This window comes from Opisthorchis viverrini (genome assembly GCF_000715545.1).
Source record: "Opisthorchis viverrini unplaced genomic scaffold opera_v5_6200, whole genome shotgun sequence".
Lineage (NCBI taxonomy): Eukaryota > Metazoa > Platyhelminthes > Trematoda > Opisthorchiida > Opisthorchiidae > Opisthorchis > Opisthorchis viverrini.
In genome coordinates this window covers 1-753 of record NW_008759321.1, presented here as the reverse complement: position 1 = coordinate 753, position 753 = coordinate 1, and the positions used below count along the sequence as shown (strand labels likewise).

The window sequence follows — 753 nt, the reverse complement described above, 5'->3', positions numbered from 1 at the left end:
ATTTGTGCCCTCATGCATCCTAAAGGATGGGGTAGTTGTGTGCGGAAGAGGCATCATAATGAACGATTGGATTCGATGTACATTTGGGGTAACATAGGGCAAAACTGTGTATGATATGTTGAAGATCAGTACTTACCTCTCGCAAAAAAGTGACCCCAACACCGGTACCGATATGGTAACCGGGGGAAAGGAGAAGTGGTATAGCGTAGAACACTGCTGCACTAAGTACGGCAATGATGACGTTGTGCCACACTCCAGCACAATAGACACGCAACTGACCAAGTGGTTTGAGGCTCTGAAGATCCGCCGTATTCAAGTCCACATAAGCACCGGGGTAGAATCCAAACAAAAACACACCGAATCCATGTAAACGAACACGTTCACGCAAAGCAGCCATGGCATGCCCTGCTTCGTGTAGAAAAGCGCACAGGAGTAGCGTAAGCATATAAAAGCCCACATGACTAATGGGGAGGTTCACACCAGGCATCTGGAAAGGGAATAGGACGATACGAAGACGATCATCTGGTGTCTGCGCCGAGCGAGGTATGCAAGAACAACATCGCTAGCTAAATGCATATATTTCGTCCCAAAACGAATTACTAGACCGAATGTCCCCGAATAAAACACTCACTGGTCTCAACAGATTTGGATAGGCATGCAGAGTACACTGAGTGTTGGATGAACAGGAGAATTTCCGCCAAAAACACACGATCCTAAAAGCCAGGCCACAGATGCTCGTTCATAAGATAAGAA

General features: G+C 46.7%; 1 protein-coding gene across 1 annotated transcript; it reads right to left on the bottom strand.

The window, feature by feature from the left end:
• Positions 1–19: 19 nt before the first annotated feature.
• Positions 20–487, bottom strand: T265_12321 (hypothetical protein; the record flags this gene model as incomplete). The annotated part of the gene is made up of 1 exon (XM_009179697.1): positions 20–487. The coding sequence occupies one exon, from the start codon at positions 485–487 to the stop codon at positions 20–22; it is 468 nt and encodes a 155-aa protein (XP_009177961.1).
• Positions 488–753: the final 266 nt, after the last annotated feature.